Source organism: Protomyctophum bolini (genome assembly GCF_963924005.1).
Source record: "Protomyctophum bolini genome assembly, chromosome: 2".
Lineage (NCBI taxonomy): Eukaryota > Metazoa > Chordata > Actinopteri > Myctophiformes > Myctophidae > Protomyctophum > Protomyctophum bolini.
In genome coordinates, this window is record NC_137863.1 from 11,095,805 (window position 1) to 11,115,513 (window position 19,709).

The window sequence follows — 19,709 nt, forward strand, 5'->3', positions numbered from 1 at the left end:
GGTGAGGGGAAGATGGGCGGGCCAAGCAGCCCACCCCCCTCCCCTTGTGGCTGGGCAGTGTGGCACCCAGTGGAGAGGGTGAGGGGAGGATGGGCGGGCCAAGCAGCCCTGACAAATGACAGTGTGATTCTCACCTACCGCTGAGAAACCGCGCTAATAAGGCGGCCAGAGGAAGTGGCCAATCTGGGCCTAATTACAAGCTGAAATTGTATTGAGAGCACTCTAATTAGGACCTGCTTATGGAGGTGATCTGATGATTAACTACTGTATCTGACTGACCTCCATCATCGGGGGCCGCTGCTGGCCACAGCAAAGATGGCCCCTGCAGTATGCGCTAAGGAGAGACGGGGGGTTCGCACTTCCGTTGCGGGGTTGGGTCTATGGATGAATGGATGGATGGGCTGCTGGGGGATTTTTTTGTAATAATGGCTACAAGGTAAACTAATTACAGCAAGTGCTCCAAAGGTATAGCTGTGGCTTCCAGCAGCTGTGGTGGCTCCAGAGCCAGTGCCAAGCCTTCAATGCTGGAGCAACAGCAGTCAAGTGGAAAATTCTAGCCTGAACCAGCCCCCAACCCCCACCCTCCCAGACCCAGCTATTAATTGGCAGGAAAACTAATGACACATATACATATTACCACAAAATTGTTCTAATTGCTAATTTGCTAAAGGAGGCCAGTTTCCAAATTAAACATGACTTCAGTTCAGACTGCAAGGAAAAGAGAGACAGGGAAAAATATACATATGAAGACACAAGAAGAGACAGAGTGAGATGGACTTGGATGTGTGTGTGTGTGTGTGTGCGTGTGTGTGTGTGTGTGTGTGTGTGTGTGTGTGTGTGGGGGGGGGGGGGGGGTAAATGGGGTAGAGAGAGACTGCCGTTATGTGATGTCAAATCTTTTGGGGTGATAATGGCATTAGGGGGCAACAGATTTTGGGGCCAGACAGGTGAGCAGCCAGTATTTACATCTCCCTCAACACACACCCCACCTCTCACTACTCAGAGTCTCCTTGGCCTCCTCACCAACAGCCCTATTAACACTCATTACCACCCACCCCGCCAACTTGATGGACAGGTGTATAATAAAGAAATCTGGGACTGGCATCACCACTAAATTCATCTTTGACAAGACATTGACTTAACAAGGTTACAGGCGCGCCCCTCCCCTCCCCCCCCCCCCCCCCCCATTAGGGTGATGGTAATTATATTACAATTGTGCTCATTTGCATTTTTTTGATTTCTGATTGCCCCTTCTCTTTTTAACCATTTAAACCAGGAAAGCCCATCTGTGTATTTTGTCTTTTTTTCTTTAACATTTTTGAAAAATCTTGAACATATTCGAAAAATGTTAAATAATTTAGATTTTTTAAAACACAAATCTTCTCTTCTGGGGGTCCCTGGCACAAAACATCTTTCTTTTGGCAGGGTGTGTGTGTGTGTGTGTGTGTGTGTGTGGGGGGGGGGGGGGGGTCTGGAGGTCCTTGGCATGAAAAAGTGAGAGAAGTGCTGATTTAGAAGGCCTTTGTAGAATCAGCCTCAGTCTTAATGGGTTAAAAGGTGCACGGCCAATGCCTTTTCATGATTCACAAACTGAACTATGGCCATTGGCAGAGACCGCACAAATAATCTGGACTGCTCGTGGAGACACACAAATGTATACTGCGTGCTCAACGGTAGCAGGAGAAGCAGTATGTTATTCTAAATCAAGAGCCAAATAAATCACACTGGGGTTTGTGTGTTTCTGACACAATGCTATCAAAAAGAATGGGGGGGCTGCGGCGTTGACTTCTCTTCCTGTGGATTAGTGGGCTTTGTTTCATGTTTCATCCATATTCCCCGGCCATAAACACAGAAGGGTTTCAACAATAGGCCAGACAGGCTGGTAATAGCCTCGCCTTTGTCTGCCTCACCATTTGGGCTCACTCCAGTGCCGAGACAAAATGAGACAGAAATTAATTAAATGGTAATTGGTGATCTAATTATACTGGCTTTGACTCGGCAAGCTGCTAAAGAAAATAAACAAAAAGTCCCTCCTTAATTATGTATGGCGTAAAAGGTCAGATCTCTGACAAGAATGCTTAGTGACACCGAGCACAGACACCCACCCACACACGGCGAGGCAAATACAAACACACACACACACACACACACACACACACACACACACACACACACACACACACACACACACACACACACACACACACACACAAAAATGCACCCTACTAATGTGCCACATTCTGTTTTGATCTCCCCTACCCCCCAGCTGGCTTAAAAAAATAAATTGAATTATATTAATTCGACACTGTGCATGAGCAATATCAGTTTGTTTGTCTTTAATTATGACCAAATGTAAACGAGCAAATTCATTTGAGCCAGCATACTGTGGCAGCGGGCTGCTGCTCCCTCCATTTATTACATATTGTAGTACAGATCAGCAGAGAGAAAACATAAGCGCCAATTACTGTGAGAACAGACTTGCTCCTTGTGACTAGACGACGGGTGTTTTTCCCTCTTCTGCTCTCCTTGCAATACCACGTCCAGAGAATAGGCTTATTCTGCCCATGCTCTGAAGAGGGCTGTTGGAGTGGCCACCTCTGACGCTACAATCTCACTAAAGGCTCTCCGGGGCCAGGGGCCCTGACCTATGGACATCCCCCCACGCCCCCCCCCCCCCCCCCCCCCCCACTCTCCCAACATAAGCAAGACGTATTTATCATAGTATTCCATAGCAGCCGCTAACGGCATGTGGAGAACGAGAGTGTATTTATTTGAATAAAAAGCCCTACCCAGCCCCCCGAGAGTGTCACCGCTGAGCTCTCTGACACGGCCCATTCTCACAGCCCCCCGGAGGAAAGAGGAGAGAGGTAGAGAACTGAAGATGCTATCTGTCGCCCTGACCACTTTTCATATACAAACGTCCCCGTGTCAGGGCCCCGCGCTCTGTACTCTAATCGACACAATCAGCGTGTGTGACAGAGGCAAGGCTCCAACAGGCAAGCTATTGTCATACGACATCTCCAGGCGCTTTACGCTGTGTGTATGGAATGCACATAACAGTCCTTTTACACGTCAATAGCCATCTCTCTCTGACTGTAAATAAATGATCTGGGCTGCACAGAGAGCTAGGAGGAGAGACGTCTTTTGTGTATGTGTGTGTGTGTGTTTGCTTGTATGTGTGCATCATGATTCCATGATTCACCCCCACAGCAAAATTATCTTTGTACATTTGGCTCCCTGTCACAGTGAATGAAATATGGTAGTGGGGGCCCCTTCTTAAACATGACAAAACAGTGTAGATACTTAAATGCCATATGTTAAGCCCTTACTCCTATAGGATAAGGATTAAGAAGCATGCTTTATGGTATGACATATATTAAGAGTGATAAGGATGATCCTCGGTATGTGGCGAGGAGATAATGAATTGATCTGCCGCTGCATTCACTCAGAGTTTCTGTTGTTCACCCGCAGATCCATTTTGGTGGATCACCGCGGCATGTTAGTGATAATACTGGCCCAAATTGAAAATGGCCGTGTGTGTCAGCCAACGCAAAATGCACATTTTAAAAGCTTGTCATTGGCCTTGGCATTACAATGAACTGAAGAAATATTAAGAACATAGTGCAGCCCTGCTTTTCAACAAACCTCAGGAGGATTTGTTATTTTTTTATTTCAGTGACAATTAAGTTTCAGCCCCTTGATTTTGAGAATTGATTTATAGAAAATGCCATAGTTTCAGGGCTCTTTTTGGACCTGATTGATTAGTGATGTCATTTCCTACATCATTGCAGAATGCAGTTAAAAACTTAAACGGCAAGCGTACTTTTGCATTTCAGTCCATAGATTTTGGGGATGATCAGCTCTGGGAGAAAGCAAGATGAATGTCAGTATGTTCTATTCAATCATGTCACGAAACACACTTTTGTGAATTTCTATTCGACTTGGCATTATTAATTTATATTATCTGGGAGTTTCATTAATTGTTTTAATAAATATGTATTTTATTAATTATTTATTGTTATTTTTTTATTTTGAATTGTGTGTGTGTGTGCTGTGTGTGTGTGTGTGTGTGTGTGTGTGTGTGTGTGTGTGTGTGTGTGTGTGCTGTGTGTGTGTGTGTGCGCGTGCGTGTGTGTGCATTGGTGCGTGCGTGCGTAGATTATTATTATTGGGAGTAGAATTCACATTTTGGTGGAAGATTTCCATTTCTCTGTCTAGCCAGGACAGACAGTAGTTGACTGAGGCTGCTGCCATCGGAGCTGTTACAGTTCATCACAGCAAACCAAATTGAATCTGGGATGTCAACAGATGTGGTCCAAACAATATTTACTGCCTCCTTCCCTCCAGAGAACAGCTGTTTTTGTTTAGCCGATAAATAAGAAGATGGAGGAAAGGATTAATGAATACATGTGTGTCAATTAGAAAGACAAGAAAGGGGAGGAGGGGAAGAGGGGAGAGAGAGAGAGAGAGAGAGAGAGAGAGAGAGAGAGAGAGAGAGAGAGAGAGAGAGGACAGAGTCTGCTGCTCACCGGCTGTGGCAATGCTTTGGGCTCTGTGGATTTGACGTGCAGGTGCGTCATCATCGCTTGCAGACGCTCTTTGTCTTTCGATAGCTGTAATGAGGAAGGAGAAGGCATTAAATCTTTCATGAACCAAAATCTATTTCACTCTCTAATTCTATTCACTCCTGATTTACTATTTGCATTAAAACCATGGGTCTTTTTTTTTTTTTTTGCTACTGTACTACAGCTCAGTCCGTGTTGTTACAGCAAATCTATGTAGACGCCGTTTTCCACCTAATTATTTGTTATCCAAAGACTCTTGGCAACTGTCAACTACCCTAAGCTTCAGCCAGGATAAGAGTTGATGTGTCTCATTCAAGGTTAAAATAGTCTACGTACGTCTCACTGCCAATAACAACCCCGAGCCCTTTCTACCTGTCTAAAACACGCTGCTGTCCTAGCTGCCAGCTTACATTATGGAGATAGGTTGCATGCAGAGGAAGTGTGTGTGTGATAAACCTCCGTTCCTTCCCTGTGGGTGATACACAGGCTCAGTGGAAATAACAGGGTGGTGGTGGTGGTGGTGGTTGAGCAACTGAACTCCTAACCCACATTGTTTAAGGTTAACATTCCGTAAACTGTGATTGTTTTGCAATCACAATCATTTCGACATTATTCGGGAATAATGCAGCAAATAATTATGTTTACTGTGAGTGGATACTGCATGAAATCTGTAATTATGTTAAAAGTGCTAGCTCTGCTTAGCCACTGCAGCAGACATTAATAAATAAAAAGGGCACTTAATAGGATGGTTAGTTACATTTTACCCTTTCAGTGAATCCTTATTTTAACATAGGGTGTTATGTTCACCAGCTAGCATCCAACCCCCCCATGCTCATATAGGCTACTTCACCGGTCATTACTAACCCCCACTAATGGAATGACACTGAACCATGCCTTTTTCCATAAGTGCATACTTAATGTACATGTGCATATTTTTCTGCTGTCCCTCATGGTAAAAGAGCATGTATGGCCACTCACAGAGGACACTGCATGAAAGCCACTGATCACCACCAGCTCGGCGTTCAGCAGCTGGATGTGGTAACTTCACCATTCGACATTGAGAGCGCTCATCCACGCTGTGCCGCTGAGGCATTTCACTAAGTGTTTTATTGTTGGTGCCAAACAGTTAAAAGTCATAAATAACTTTAAAACCCAGTAAAATTCAAAATGTAATTATCTTCTCTACTTAGCCCCCGGGCCCTTCATATATCTCTGCCTGGCTGTCATGCATACATAACACATTCTTAATGACTGGTTACTCACAAATGTACAAAATAATTTCATTCTGCCACCCCCGCCACCACCCCTCCCCCCCCCCCACCCTTCCTCCAGTGACCCTGATATCAGACGGACAGGGAGGGGTTCGTCACAGACACACAGGAAGCATCGGGAGAAAAGGGCACACAAATATTTGGGCCAAAAACAAACGCGGAGACAATACCTGCAGCTCCAGCTGTTGTACGACCTGCATTTGCACCCGACACTGGGCTGTGCTCCTGTCATCCAGGGCGTGCTCATTGTTAAGATGTCTGGAAAATATAAAACAAAGAGAAAGCTCAAAATACTGTCACATTCGACTGTGTCTTAGATATATTGGGAGCGGATCATTATTCTTTGTGGGGGTTTAAGAGCAACGCAGATCTCAATGTGGTAGAGAGAATCTGTGACAATATTTGGGTAAATATCGGGTTCGGTTATTATAAAGCTATAACCAAATACTACCAGGATTAGCCAGACAGTATCAACATAACCTGTGAAGAAATGCTTATTTTAAAGCAGAAAAGAATGACATTCATATTTCATGAGATGCTCTTGTCTGCTCTAACTTCCATTCACAGATAAAAGGAATGATTGAAGAATTCCAGGTTGGACTCTGGTGAATTATGCAGCCGAACCCTAATACCATCCGCACCCAGTGATGACAGCCTCCATTTATGAAAGGTGGACTGTCCATATTTTTGTCTTTTCTTTTGTTAATTATGTCGTCAAGATTAAGAGAACTCAAATGAAGCCAGAAGGAAAGGCAGAGGACAACAAGAAGAGGAGATGGGATCTGTCACAAACTTGAATTATGGATATAATTATGCGTGATTATTTTATATGGCGAAGATGTTCTCTTTTCCTGTACGTTTATAACTAATCTAAATAAGTAGCGCGCTCGGCGGCAGACAGGGTTTTTTCCGTGATTTATATAAAATGGTGGAGATAAGGTTCACGAGTGAAGGAAATATGATTGGAGGAATTTTATCAGCCTCCGCATGAATTACTGTTTGAAAATGCTTATGCAGGGGCATTTCATTAATCATTTAATCATAATCCGAGCAGGATGTTTGAACTGATTTCACAAATACCCTTTCATTTCACTACTTCATTATGCTCGCTAATGGATCCAATATATTATATATATCATAAATTATATCACATCTTCGGTGACCATGTAGGTCACTGTCACCAGGCATGCCTCCCTCCGTACGTGCACAGTGGCGCTGGGTGGGATGGAACCGTGTGTGTGACGTGCTCGCCTTCTCAAATGCACTTTTTCAGTCATTTATTGCAAATCAAAAGTAGCTGGCACCGAAGCGGGAAAACAGACACCGTGGCAGCACACTGGCTGAAATGATGGCCCAATAAATCTACGGAGCCCCTACAACGTCGGTGTTGGAGGGCCATTTCTTTATGTACAGACACAACACATTTATGCATTAAGAAAAACACCCCCACCCACACAGAAACAAGACATATGTGAGGAGGGGACACAGTATGCTGTTTGAATGAAAGGTATTCGGTTCATATTATATTTTTTTAATATTTTTTAACCTTGAGCTGAACGATTTATATCTTTATGGAAACTGTGTGTGGTGCACACTCTCACTCATACATGCATGTGCATTCATACATGCCCACATGCCTCACACGCGCACACACACACACACACACACACACACACACACACACACACACACACACAGTGATGATCCTCTTATTGTATTGTTTATAATGCATTTTTCTAAATGTCTCTGACATGGATTTACTACATGATTTATTTTTTAGCGAACAATTAAGGCAGAGTGCCTGCCTTAATTGTTTGCCAAAAAAGAAATCATGGAAGACATACACACAAGTCTAAATATATACATTATATAGCAAGCATTGACAATAAGTCCTTGGTGAAATTAATTCCGTCCACTCTGGGAGCTGTCCATTTGTCTGAATTGAATAAACGCCCATTTAATTAAGCGGGGCAGAGAATGAGGCTGGTAAACATCTCAGGACATGTTGCTAAATTTCACAGACGAAAATAATAGGTAAAGACGTTTCAACTTCAATTTAACTGCATTTGCAATGAGGGGCCGGCGTCCTCCTACGTGAGGAGCTTTGGAATGTCCGTGTTCACAAAGATCCGCGTGCTCTCCCTCTTTTCATCCTTTGTTACATTCCACTTTATTTCTTCTAATGACATGGAGAGTCACAGTGCATAATTAATAGGAAATGAAATATTCAAATGGCCCTAATGCAGCCTTGAGAAGAGCGTCTGGACACGGGCGCTGGGGATGTGGGGAATTGACATCGGGAGACACTATGAACGTTGGCATGTGTCACTTTCTGGACTTCAAATGAAGGCGCTTTTAAAAGCTTTCTGGCAGGATGACGGTCCCTAATGTAAATTGCCACAATAAAGTTAAATAGACATCCTTTTTAAACAGTCAGCTTTTTACATATCATTTAAAGTCTACTATTTTTTTTTCTCCACTTTCTTTCTTTACATCTTTTAATTGTATATAGACTGGAACAAGAGCATATAGTGCTTTCCCTATGGCACATTTATGCTGTTAGTTAGTAGGAATTGTCCACAGTAAACATCACACACTTGTGTTGTGACAAAGGTGTGTGAAAAAAACCTTATTTTAATAGTAATTATTTTTTATGCCATGTTTAAATTAATAAGGATAATATTTAGCATTTTTATTTCCTTTAAAGGAAAACACTAAAAACGAAAGGTTTTATTTTATTTTTAAGTTAAAGCTGTATTTTCTGTTCAGTAACAGGTTTATCTGCTCATTTATGTATTTCATCACTTCTAATTTCACTTGTTTATCATGTATGCTTTATGAGATCTCTCAACTGGTTGAGCAGAATTATATTAACAGAAAAATCACTAAAATGTATTTGTTTCGGAATTTTGAGAGGGTAAACAAACAAAAAACTAAATAAAAACAACAACATTTAAATCTAAACATCCAAATGACCACATTTGTGGGAATCTATGCTTTGCATGTCGGAGTTTTATCTTGTGTATCAATCAACTCAAGCGCCACTACAAAGTCTCTATAAAGTAATAAAACAACCCAACACAGTAAAATCCTCTGTGTTCATTTATCCATTTGAAAACTAAGAGAGTGTACAAATGGAACCAAATGGACACAGGTTTCAATTCATATACACTCCCAGTTAAATGAAGACAAATTGAATTGTACAGAGAAGGCTAACGTTCAGGTATGTATGAGACGTTTCAGGTCAGCACTAGAGGGCAGTGCCGTGTTTCACAGGCTGTGACCTCTGAGTGGACGCTGAAGAGAGAGGTCCTGACCCCCATAAAAAACACCAGCCAGGGCCCGCCCCGTCCCCGCGCCGAATATGAAAACAGGAATAGGGATTTGGCACTTTTTGTATGTATCAAGATAGTGCATGTAGGTATGTAATGTTTTCTTTAAAAGATAGAATAAATATGCGCACGGTTTAAAACAACATTTCAGTCCAGTGTTGGTTGTTGCTGTTGGCATGCGGAGCTGAAATCTGGTTGACGTTAGAGTCCTCCTCACCTTTCTCTCTCTGGTACACACAGTACGCTGTGTTCTGCTCAGTACACACACACACACACACACACACACACACACACACACACACACACACACACACACACACACACACACACACACACACACACACACACACACACACACACACACACACACACACACACACACACACACACACACACACACACACACACACACACACACACACACACACACACACACACACACACACACACACACACACATCACTCTTCACCTTGATTTATTTTCTCCATTTCTGCCCACCATATAGGAGTCGTTCTTAAAGGTAAAAAAAAGTTATTATGCTTGATTTATTCTTTGTTTGTATTTGCGATTCTTTTTGGGGGCCCCGCAGTATCAGCGGCCTAGTTTCATGTGGAAGTGCTTAAGGGTTTGAGAGTTAACACCTTGGTGAGCTGCTTGCACTCTTGCCCACTGTTAAACAAAGGCAGCTTTGTGGAGACTCTCCCCAAATGTTTTCTTAACATGTTCCAAGCAGTTTAGGCAGGCAACTAAAGTAAACAAGATGTTGCCATGATAAAAACACTTGTAAAAACATAGCAGAGTGCACTTACAGACTCTTTTTTTTTTAAAGGCAGAGCTTTACCGGGCAAGCAAAATTTAATTCCTCTCTCTTCTATAAACAAAGGGTGAGGCAATGTCAGAATACAATAAATAGTGATGGATTGAAAGGGACACTCCCAAAGCTGTGTGTATGTGTGGGGGAAAAGGATGTCTGCTTGCTAATCTTAAATAAGAGGCCGAATAACAGTGAAAACAAGTTCTCTGTTGTATAAATGTGGGAACCACACCTATCCCCCCGTTTTCTCCTCGTTCCTTTAAATTCAAAGCACTTCAGTTGTGATTATTGTTGCAATCTGTGTTCATGGTGTGAAACACGTTAGAAGAACACTTTTCAAAAAACAAATTATCCTCAAAGTGGATTTCTGCCTGGGATCAAAAGAATCCTTAGATGAGAAAGTCAAAACTTAAAACTGACTATGAAGTAGTCTTCTGCAGCACCTTTCTCAACAGTATCTCTGAGGGAACCCTGTGTTCTCTGAGTGCTTGTTTTAGGATAATAGAATTGTGTCATATCTTGTTTAAAGTGCGACTAATCCAGGCTGACAGTGAGCCATTGATCTGCTGCCACAATGCAGGCAGATGTTTTCATCCTCTCCGCAGCCACGGCACTATTATGTGTTGGATTACCCAGTGCACACTTCAACACAGGGTTTGATTAGTAAACCGCATGGGGAAAACCATAGAGCAAAAACAAAAGGTTTACTTATGGCCCAACAGGGTCAAGCCACAAGTTTATGTCATCTGAGTTGCAGGGTTGATGATGCTACCATACAGCGAGCGATGCCGATTACGTTTAGAAAAAGTGTGCATGCAAAAGGATGAGTGGGGGGGAAAGAAGTTCTGCTTGCTAATCTTAAAGAAGAGACTGAATGAAGGTTGTTGTATGGTTCTAGGAGCTAACAGGACAGTGACACTTGGACACAGTATCAGGAGAGAGGAGAAAGACAAACAACATTGGGAGCTAGAGACAGAAAGGGCTGAGTGAGGCAGGCAATGCACACACACCAATCCCCCTGTCCAGTGACAAGGGCAAACATGCAGAGCGCCCTAAGTGTCGCTGCGACAGATAAACATCCTCCTGTTGTTTGTTTGGGAAAAATGTCCCCTGTCACCATGGGAACAGCACTTATCACAGGAATTAAAGGCCCATGGCACACTCAGGTGGAGACCCCACCGTGGCATGCTCGGCCACGAAGAGGGCCACAGCATTGCAGAGCCTCGACCCACCAACCTCGCTCAGGAATAACAACCACCTGTACCAGTAGCGCCTCTTAGACACAGGGGAGCACAGGAGGTGCAATCGAAGCAAGATGACACAAAAGAGGGGGGCAGAGAGAGAGAGAGAGAGGAGAGAGAGAGAGAGAGAGAGAGAGAGAGATGAGCTGAGGGCACTCAAAACATCAAAACTCTGTCCACTTACTTGAGGAATGAGTGGAAGTCATCAAACACGGCCTCACACCCGGGCCACTTGCACACTCCGTGTCCATACAGAGGGTGACTGTGAGGGTGAGTGTGCGAGGTGGCCTCTTCTAGCGTAGATCTGCAAAACAGAGACAGGGAACAGAGGAACACTAATTAGTACACGCCGATTAACAGCAACGCAATGACAGCTCACACACATTCTCACATGATCGTGTGCAAGAGCGAACATATCGCACTGACCTTTCACAAGACTCGCTAGTGAAAAGCCTAGTTGGCTTAAGAATGATGCTGGCTAAGCATTACTATGATACCTGTGCACTAGCCTGTGTGCACCACATGTAGGTTTTGACATGAAAACAGAGGCTTTAAGGTGATCTCTGAACTTTTTGACCATGTGGGATCAGTATAGCTGTGTGATCTCCGTTTGCTTGGCTCTCAAGGAAGAGTCGACTGTCGTCAGGGGAAGCCCGTCCGTGAGTAGAGTACAATCAATATGTCATTATTTAGTTCCACTGATCCATGTAGCGGTCCATGCTTTGATCAGGCCTGCTAGAGGTTACCGTCACCTGCTGGCCTTCCTGACCAGGCTGGACCAATTGTATCCAAGGAACCTCCTGGAAGACCACAACAACACCTTCCCACTATAATACCAACAGTAAACAGAACCCCGGGAACACACCTGGAACCCTTCATCTACTAACGGAACAATGTCAATATGGGCATGCAATCCAAGGCAAGGGTGCGTACAATCAAGCTTAAACATCGGGAAGTTGCCCGAAAAACAAACTCTGCAACATTTTCCATATGGCGAGGAGCGCAGAGCCAGAGATAACCATACCCAGAAGCACTGATGAGCATCAGATGCACTACAATGTCTGTGTGTGTGTGTGTGTGTGTGTGTGTGTGTGTGTGTGTGCGTGCGTGCGTGCGTGCGTGCGTGCGTGCGCGCGCGCGCAGACAAGGTCTGGTAAGAGAGCGAGACAGGCAGCCATATGGACACAAGCACACTGTACAAGCCACACAACTCTCAACTACAAGAGCCTGGGGGACTGGCCTATATCGCTACCACCTGGTGCTGCTGCTGGTGTTCAAACCCATCAGTCCTCCTCCAGTCTGAGGCCCTGCTTATGTAACGGGCTCTCCTCCAGGAGCCAGGAGAGGGGTGGGTGGGGGGGGGGGGGGGGGGGATTCATTATACCCAGAACCCAGGCTATTGTGTGCCATTAGGGAATCCTTCCATCCATCCAGTGCCTTCTCATTCATATGGATATTCTACGAGGGATGAGTAACGTTAGATGTTTTAGATGTTCATGAACAAGAGAACAAGACGAAAAACAAATGCCAAAATATCCGTCTACTGTATGTGCAAAAATTTAAGTTACGCATAAAAAAAAGAAAATAATTATGTGAGAAAATCGAATCATGGTGTGGCAATTTTAACAGTATAAAATGGGCTGTTCAGATTAGAATCTCATTTGTATCGATGTTGGTAAAGCTCTAACTCAAGTACGGAATTTTAAGGCTTGTCACAGGTTTCCTCGTGTTATAATTACATGCTTAAGAGTTCACATTGTTCATAACATGTGATAATTGCATTGCAATTAGGAAGCAGTCAAGCATTCATGAATGTGGTTAGCAGATTTCTCTCTCCCCCCTCTCTTTCTCAAAAGTCTGATTTCTTTCCGTTTTTTGTTTTGTTTAATTCAATTATGAATTATGCATGCACATTAAGGATCTCTGTTTTGATACAGCTAATACATTGATGGCGGACAACCTATTAAATTCTAACAAGGAAACGTGTGGACTGGTGTGTGAAGGTGTGTAAGGCTATTTATTTATTTATTCGTTCATTCATTCATTCGTTCGTTTAAAAGAGAGATTCTTTTTTATTCTTCCCAAACAGGCCTAATGTTGGTTAATTCTGTATTAATACGATTATGAATAGTGAAGTGTGCTGGAGACTGTGATGAAATGTCATGGGCTGGAAGCCTCTTTTTCAATGGTGCCTGGCCATACAGTGGTAAATGACAGTATGTACGCCAAATGAGCTACATTAGTTTAATAAGAGACATGCATGGGGCTCTTAGCTCTTTCCTACTCGTTCAGCGCTAGGAATGACAGAGAGACAGAGAGGGAAAAAATAAAATAAAATAAAATACAACCAAACGGCTCCACATCTCCCATGTTGCGTTAAATTTGACTGGCACCTTCGGCAGCTCTGTCAGGATGCTATTATTGTCAGGCGGCTCGGGAAGGGGGTACTCTAATGATCTAATAACAGCGATGAGGGGGAGACCGTGTCATTGGCTTCCTTTAGAGACGGAACATAAAAGTGCTTCGACAGCCCGAGAGAGAACGCGACCGGAGCCTTCCAGGTGTTGCCGTCGTGTTTATCCGTACACAGAGACAACAAAACTGCAGAGGCGGGCTCCGGCAGCTGTCAGCCAGTCCTTTTCCAGGCCCGCTCTTTTGATGAGAGGCTCTGGGTCATAAACACGAATGATCTATGGCAGAACGTGCAGATGCTCTGAATCTATCAGGACAGAAAGGAGAAAAGAAAAATGGGAAGATTGATATCCAGTGGGCTAGGTCAGGGTATGACCGTAGTGTGTGTGAAGCCCAGTCACAACACACCCTCCCTTACCACGGATATCGATATGGGTCTAGTAGTCCCACCGTGAACTCCCCCTCCCACTCTCCCTCCAGCTCTCTACATCTTTACTCTGTCCCGCCTCTCCGCTTGCCTCTCTTCTCTCTGCCACTCAACGGTTTACCCTAAATGATTTCATTATCATTTTCCTGGTGTAAGACAAATGAAAGGCAAGAGAGAGTGGAGTGTTGTGCCAAATCAGATTATTTATCTCCTTAACAGATTGCCGAGTTACAGTCCCTGAGCTGTGGTTACTGATGGTTGCTGGGAAGTAAAGTGGGCCAAGTGCTTTGTGTGTGAGGACGCTCCCCGTTACAAAGCCCATCCAGCGGAATGGGAATTGATGTCAGATACAGATCGGAAGCATTTCATTTAAATAAGCAAATCATTGAACAAAAGGCGACCTGGCTCACTGGGGTATCTCGTCTCCCTCCCTCTGTGTCCGAGGGGGAGGGGGGGGCCTTGGGAGCCACACAGGCCGACCAACTGACAGGGAGACAGGTTGACCGTCTTGACTGTCAAAGGGAGAGCCTTGGCCCATATCAAGACTTCTGTTCAGACAAACAAACCTCCCGGTCCTGCCCCGCCAAAGGGGTGCTCTTTGAGACAGCTAAAAGCAACCGCGTACACCTCATCGTCGGCGTGTCAAGCCCGGCGGTGATTGAATTTCTACTCCTTCCTTAAGACGGAAGTGCAAAGCCGGCGAGTGATGCCTGTGGATGCACTTAAGGTTTTAGTTGCAGGCGTCGCTGTGCCTGGGCAGATTTTATATGACACATGAAACTAACTACATGGTACTTAGGGTCTGCTGTAAACCAATCTGAAGCCAGCCGGGAAAACAGGTCCATCAGCAGCACAGAGGCTTGTTTCTGTTGCATGACAAAAGGACTCGCGGAACCGCATCAATTAAAAGTTCATTAAGTTCAGCACTAGGGGGATGAGTGGGGATGCTCTCTATTTACGCCCAGGCCGGCCCAACCCATTATCTCCAACCTGATTATTCAAATCCCTGGATTATAACGCCGTTTTCTCAGAGACTTGTGTGGAATAATCATGCATAATGTATCTTTTTTTTCCCATGGATTCTGATTAGAATGGAGTCTGCATCATCAAAGGAGGGGAATAATAATGCTCTCAATAGTTTTTTTGTGCCAAATTTAACAAGGATGGATTATTGGGTGTGTGAATCTAAATTAGCATCATCCAGTGTTTAATAAGATATGTTGGGTTTTGTTTTTGCCCGCTCTCGTTTTCGTATCAGTCATCTGATTCTAAGTAAATTGCATGTTTGAAATTTGGAACTTGCTGTTCAGTCAGTGGCCCGCCTAGCACAGAGACAGAGAGAGAGAGAGAGAGAGAGAGAGAGAGAGAGAGAGAGAGGGGAGTGGGGGTGAGAATCACCTGCTTGGCTTTCTGACAGATCTAAGATACTGGGGTGAATATTCAGCCCCCAGATTGCCTTCTTCACTAGAGCGTGTGCTAAACTGCTGTTGACGTCTTCTTTAATCCTTGACAGTGAGCACAGGGGCAGGGAGGGGGGGGCCCTCATGCACGTCTCCTCCGATGTTTCGTGAAGCCCTCAGCGGAGCGTTGTTGTTCCCTTCCCTTTGCCACTGATGCTCGCCTTGTTTGTTGGCATGCTGCGAGGACGTGTGATGGAGTGAGCGTGTCAATACCCCCCTTTTCCCCTGGCTCTCTTTCTCTCTCTCTCTCTCTCTCTCTCTCCGATTAGGCTTTAGTCTTCAGCCACATGGCAACACGAGGAAAAGTCAGTTTGACACTGGATGATTCACAGGAAGACGGTGCACACTCTCAACTGGGAGAGGTGTAACTGGAGCTAGCGCACGTCTATTTTCTCCCCTGTGCACACGTGTTTATATGTGTGAATCTATGTGTATGTGTGTTGGAAGAGGGGGGATATGAAAATCTCCCCAAAAACAATGAGACACTTTAAGTTGCTGCGGCTTTGTCTGTTTTGAAACCACTTTACAAAGAAGAAATAAATAGCACTATTTTGACTTTTATTTGTGTCTCGCCAGTAAATAAACCACAGTATTTTTCCCATCAATGTGTCAATCAGAGGGACCTATCCCCCGGCGTGTTTGTCCACCCTCTATACACGCACGCATGCATGCATGCCGCACGCACACACAAACATGCACACCCCCACATGCACACACACACACACACACAAGCAGCGCGTGAACCCCTCTTCACCTCCCAAGGCTGGATGGTTTAGTGTGCTAAATGTGTTTTTGTCCGCCTTGCTTTCATAATGACACGTAGGTTTTGATGCCTGAAACACGAGTCAGATGTAATGCGGTGAGCTCACTGCGCCTGGAGGCTCCTCGCTCGCAGTTCAAAGATCACGCTTCGGTGTGAGCAAACAAGTAGACGGATTGGATGCCAAATTAATTCCTTCCTTGAAGACACAGCCATGTGAGCTCAGAGAGTGTTTTAGGCAATTCATAAACCTGGCGGGAGATTTGAGAAGAGACACTTTGAGAGGCGGCTCTGGATCCTTGATGCTTTGATGCTACATTAACAAATAACTGCTATTAATTGCTGTATAATGTTCAGTGTGTTGGAATGCCTGGAGCGTAGATTTAGCTATCAAGTAACACCGTTTTTTGTTATTCTTGCAATGTCCCAAAGTTGATTTAGTGATTTTATGACCACAATTTAAGCGTGCTTTTTAAACGTGTCGGCAACGGAAATTGACAGTTTCAGATGCTTTTTTTATGCGGCTAAATACACAGTGACAATCCAAATGCTACTGAAGAAAATGCAGCGAAAGGCACAGCTGCAGTTTCCTATGTGCAACTGAAACAATAGCACCCTTGACCTTCCTCATTAAAAGTGTAGTGATCCCATTTCCATTACTGCAATCTTTCTTTCCCCTACAAATCCCTCTCCGACTCCCCAGGTGTTCCTGTGGTATCCCCAGCTGGATATACGCACACTGAGAAGTGACTGTGTTGGCCTTTAAATGAAAATAGTACTTAAATAAATTAATATTCATCTGTGGGTGAAGCCGGGTGAGCATCAAACTGAGGCCCTGAGAGAAATTGCCATTTTTTTATGGTATGGCTGTTTGGGTTTATTCAAAGACGGACAGTAATGAGGATGTCACACCTAATAAGGACTGCCAAAGCTGTACAATATTAACATTAACAGAGCGCTACGTGGTATTCTTTTGGGTCGGGAGTGCATTACATATTTGTTTTCGTGACGAGCGACTGTTTACAGTACGTCCTGGATTGGCGGGTAAAATGACGGAAAGCGTCTGAGTATAGAGGAGTTGGTGTACTCACACTTCTCTTTTGTGGCTCATGTACTGGCCGTTGGTGGAGGCGTGGTGGTTGAGGAGTGGGTTCTTTGGTGGCGCCGGGGAGGACAGGTCGAGACCCCGGTGGCCGTTGTTGTTGTTGCTGCTGTTGTTGTTGACGCTGTGGTTGTTGTTGTGCTCCTCCTTGACGTGGTGTGTGTTCGTCACCTCCTTCCACAGTTGCTGCAGATCGGCTGGAATCATGCCTGAAACAAACAAATTGGATAAGTAAATCAATTAACGGCTAATCCGACGCTCTTCGTCACATAATTAAATCAAAGCGTCTGTAAACAAAGCTGAGTATTAATTAGAAAATATTCCACTACAGGCCCGGTAATGCACTGAGACCCGTACCCCCCCCCCCCACACACACACACACACACACACACACACACACAGCATCAGAACCTCCTCCTCCCCTCTCGTTCTGCCTGTGATTTGAAGCGTGTTTGTTGTACACACAAATTCCTGGCATTCACGCGCATTTCATGCCCATGGTAAATAATTAACATCCAGACAAGGCATGAAATCTGAATAATCACCATCATTTTCTCCACAACAAACGAAGAATGGGGAGAACACACACATTATGCACACGCATGACAACAACAAAAAACATGTTTACAATAGCAGATTTTTCAGGACCCTGGGGTAATATTTCTCCAAAGCGCATTAATGTGCAAAATACTTAAAGCTCTGCACCGCCTTCAATTGACACAGAAGACTTAAACCTCATTTAACAAGTCAAGCATACTGCAGCTCACAGAGCCCCTTGGAAAAGAAATCCACTTTAAGACTTTTTTTCCCTTCTTTCCCTCATGCTGGAAATACTACAGTACATCCACAGAGTTTGTCTTTTTCCCCCCCTCTCCTGAGTGACAGGGTTCCCGACACCCAGGGCCAGATTGGGGATGAGAAAGGATAATGCTGTTTGTACACCCCATTTTCCATGTCTCACATAACTGAGCTTTTGTTTGCACACAATGTATCAGATATACTGTGTGTGTGTGTGTGTGTGTGTGTGTGTGTGTGTGTGTGTGTGTGTGTGTGTGTGTGTGTGTGTGTGTGTGCACGCGTGCGCGTGCCCATCTATGGTATGTCAGCTAAGTGTGCAGAGGGGGAAAATTTGCTTTCATTTGACACAAATGAGGCTAAAACTCAAATGTAAAATAAGAAGATTCAGCTGCTCTCAGCTTCCACTGGCCATTTATATTGTCAGTCAAAACACTCTGTATTTTGGTAACCCATATTTTTTAACATCGTATTGAAATGTCCAATAAAGGCTGAGGGAGGAGGGGAGGGTATGTATATATGCATATTTATATTGGCTATTCAGATCCTTTCTTAAATAAGCCACATGCTTAAAGCATGGTGAAAGAAGCCCTTGGATGTGTGGTGAATTAAACCGCAGAGCACCGGCCGAGACCACTCGTTTAACATTACAATTAATTAAATCCATTCTCAAAATGAGCACTGGCAAATGAAAGATGATTTGCACATGCTTATCTCATTCGGGTGGTTATATCCCCCCCCCCATTTCTAATCACCAGCCCTATAGATACCAGAAGTGCTCCTTTCAAGCAGCAGATTGTAATACATTGTGTGCAAAATGCTTAGTCTTAATTTATTCCTGTTGTGGAAAATAACTATGTGGTGAAGATCTCAATACGATCAGCAAAAATATTTTTAATTTGATAAGCTACTAAAGATTTTAATTATGCCGGTAATGGAGAACATTGGCCTAATGAGGCGGAGTGCTCCGGAGAGACGCAGAAGGGCTGAGAACTGTGAAATGAGTCTGATAGGATTGCTGTGAATTCACAGTACCGTTGGATCATTTGCATATCAAAGAGCAGGAAATGATTGCAGGACAAATCAATAACCTTTCCACGTTCCAAGGAGCGTGTTTCCTCGTTGGAATATTCTGACGACGTGCTCCCACTATTTCTCCCGCATTCTCCACCAATGCCTCGATGTGCCTTAATCGAAGTGCACGTCTCTGACGGGCTAAACATGGTTAACCCATTCTGACCTGAGATCAGATTCATACGAGGTTTCCACTGGACACACACTGGTCTGATTAACCCATTCTGACCCGAGATCAGATTCTAAAAATGTCAGTCGTTCTTCGTTTAAAAAAAAATAGCAGACCTACAAGCTCGTAGCGCGCCACTCGGTGGCGCGCTATGAGCTTGTAGATCTGCTATTTTTCAATAGCTAACACCAAAATGGGTTCCCGTTCAGAATGGGTTAATATTGCGTTCTGTGCAGAGGCACGTTAATGTTGCCTTTCAGACACATTATCAAAGAACACTGTGGAT

The 19,709-nt window shown here is 44.2% G+C and overlaps 1 protein-coding gene across 9 annotated transcripts in view; it reads right to left on the reverse strand.

Annotated features, from left to right (window-relative positions):
* Window positions 1-19,709, reverse strand: part of foxp1b (forkhead box P1b) — a 173,642-nt gene that overhangs the window by 13,246 nt on the left and 140,687 nt on the right. For all 9 annotated transcript variants that reach the window (XM_080774872.1, XM_080774870.1, XM_080774871.1 and 6 more), the window contains 4 exons: window positions 17,375-17,594; window positions 11,409-11,528; window positions 6,007-6,094; window positions 4,530-4,613 (listed from right to left, as the gene is read on the reverse strand). In XM_080774872.1, the coding sequence (XP_080630998.1) occupies window positions 4,530-4,613; window positions 6,007-6,094; window positions 11,409-11,528; window positions 17,375-17,594 (512 nt within the window). The remainder of the gene's footprint in view (window positions 1-4,529; window positions 4,614-6,006; window positions 6,095-11,408; window positions 11,529-17,374; window positions 17,595-19,709) is intronic.